The sequence below is a fragment of the Nothoprocta perdicaria genome, unplaced genomic scaffold (genome assembly GCF_003342845.1).
Source record: "Nothoprocta perdicaria isolate Ctin4 unplaced genomic scaffold, notPer1 scaffold_72, whole genome shotgun sequence".
Classification (NCBI taxonomy): domain Eukaryota; kingdom Metazoa; phylum Chordata; class Aves; order Tinamiformes; family Tinamidae; genus Nothoprocta; species Nothoprocta perdicaria.
In genome coordinates, this window is record NW_020455999.1 from 1842134 (window position 1) to 1843471 (window position 1338).

The 1338-nt window shown below is 62.8% G+C and overlaps 1 protein-coding gene across 1 annotated transcript in view; it reads left to right on the forward strand.

Annotated features, from left to right (window-relative positions):
- The first annotated feature begins 417 nt into the window (after positions 1-417).
- Positions 418-1338, forward strand: part of TNFRSF9 (TNF receptor superfamily member 9) — a 5712-nt gene continuing 4791 nt past the window's right edge. The window contains exon 1 of the mRNA XM_026051085.1: positions 418-526. Coding sequence (XP_025906870.1) covers positions 418-526 — 109 coding nt within the window. The remainder of the gene's footprint in view (positions 527-1338) is intronic.

A 1338-nucleotide genomic window follows, 5' to 3' on the forward strand; every position in this document is an offset into this window, starting at 1 on the left:
GGCCCCGCGCGTCACGTCGCCCCCGTGCGCGTTCGCGCCGAGGCCCCCGCGCTCCCCCCGAGCCGCCCGGCGGGGCTCCCGCCCCCAGAACAACCTCCTCGCGCCCCGAAAATGTGTTTCCCGGCAAAAAGTGCCGAACTATCTCACTGACCCCCTCGAAGGGCCCTAAAGCCCTCAGCCAGCATCCCGGCTTCCCCAGGTACACGGTCCTTTGAAAATGCCCCTTGCTCTAGGACGGATTTTTTCCCTAATTTTCCTAAGGAGAAATTTTGGTGTTYGGGAGGAGAGGAAGGGCTGCTGAGAGGGCCCTTCAAGACCGCAGCGCGCCCTGGTCTGGTGAACAAGTCGTGCAGGTGCTGTGCCCTCCTTCGAGCCCAGGGACACGTGCCCGCATCGCAGAGCAGTGGCAGACACGCCATGCGCAAGACGCTCTCCAGGATGTCTGCTTACCAGTTATCATATGTTGTATGTTCTGGAAAATTCCTTTCTCCTCGCTTCTACTTATTTCTGCTGCTTCCACAYGCCAGTAACAGCAGAAAGCTGAGTTGGCCTCCACAGGCCAGCCCAAAGCCAGACTTAGCAAAGCACAGCCTATGTCTCACATGGTTCATGAAGGCTATTGTACACTAGAGGCCCAAAACACACTAAAAAGGCTACTGTCTGCTATGACACACACACCAAAGCTGCCTGACACAGCCCACAAACTCCCTTGGGTTTTTTTTTTTTTTTTCCTCTGGCCAGGCACTGGTTTTCAGGCTGTCGCTCGAGTTAGTCTTAGTCAAGCTCAGCCTCCGCTGGCATGCAGCGTCCCCTGAGGCCGCCTGGTACCATGGGCAGGTCCTGGGGAAGCACCCGCTGCTGCAGGCGCAGGGACACGGGCGGCACCACGGCAGACACAGCGAGTGGGCCGGCACCAGGACGCCTCCTTTCCCGGGGCTCCCCGAGCAGGCCAGCCCCGCGGCCTCGCCTCCTGCGCCCGCCTGCTCTAGGCCCAGCTTTTGAGTAGCGTTAGAGCTGGACCAAAGCCGGGCTGTGAGAATTCCACTGCCTCGCTGCTGGCCACAGGCCCTGCAGCGCTGCCCTACGGGGAAATCGGGGTGCCTGACCATGGCTCCCTGCTGAGGGAAGCGCCTCCTCTTCTCCATTCGGGCGTTTGGTGCTTCACGAACCTGTGCTCACGAAGCTGCTGCCTCAGTCGCTGCGGCCAGCGTGGCGGCTGTCCCTCGGCCCGTGCGCGTGGAGCACCCGTGGAGCACGGAGGGCAGGCGCAGCCCGGGGCACGGCAGAGCCGCTGCCCGCCCCGTGGCGCCCCGGGCCGGCCCTGCCCGGCAGCGCCGA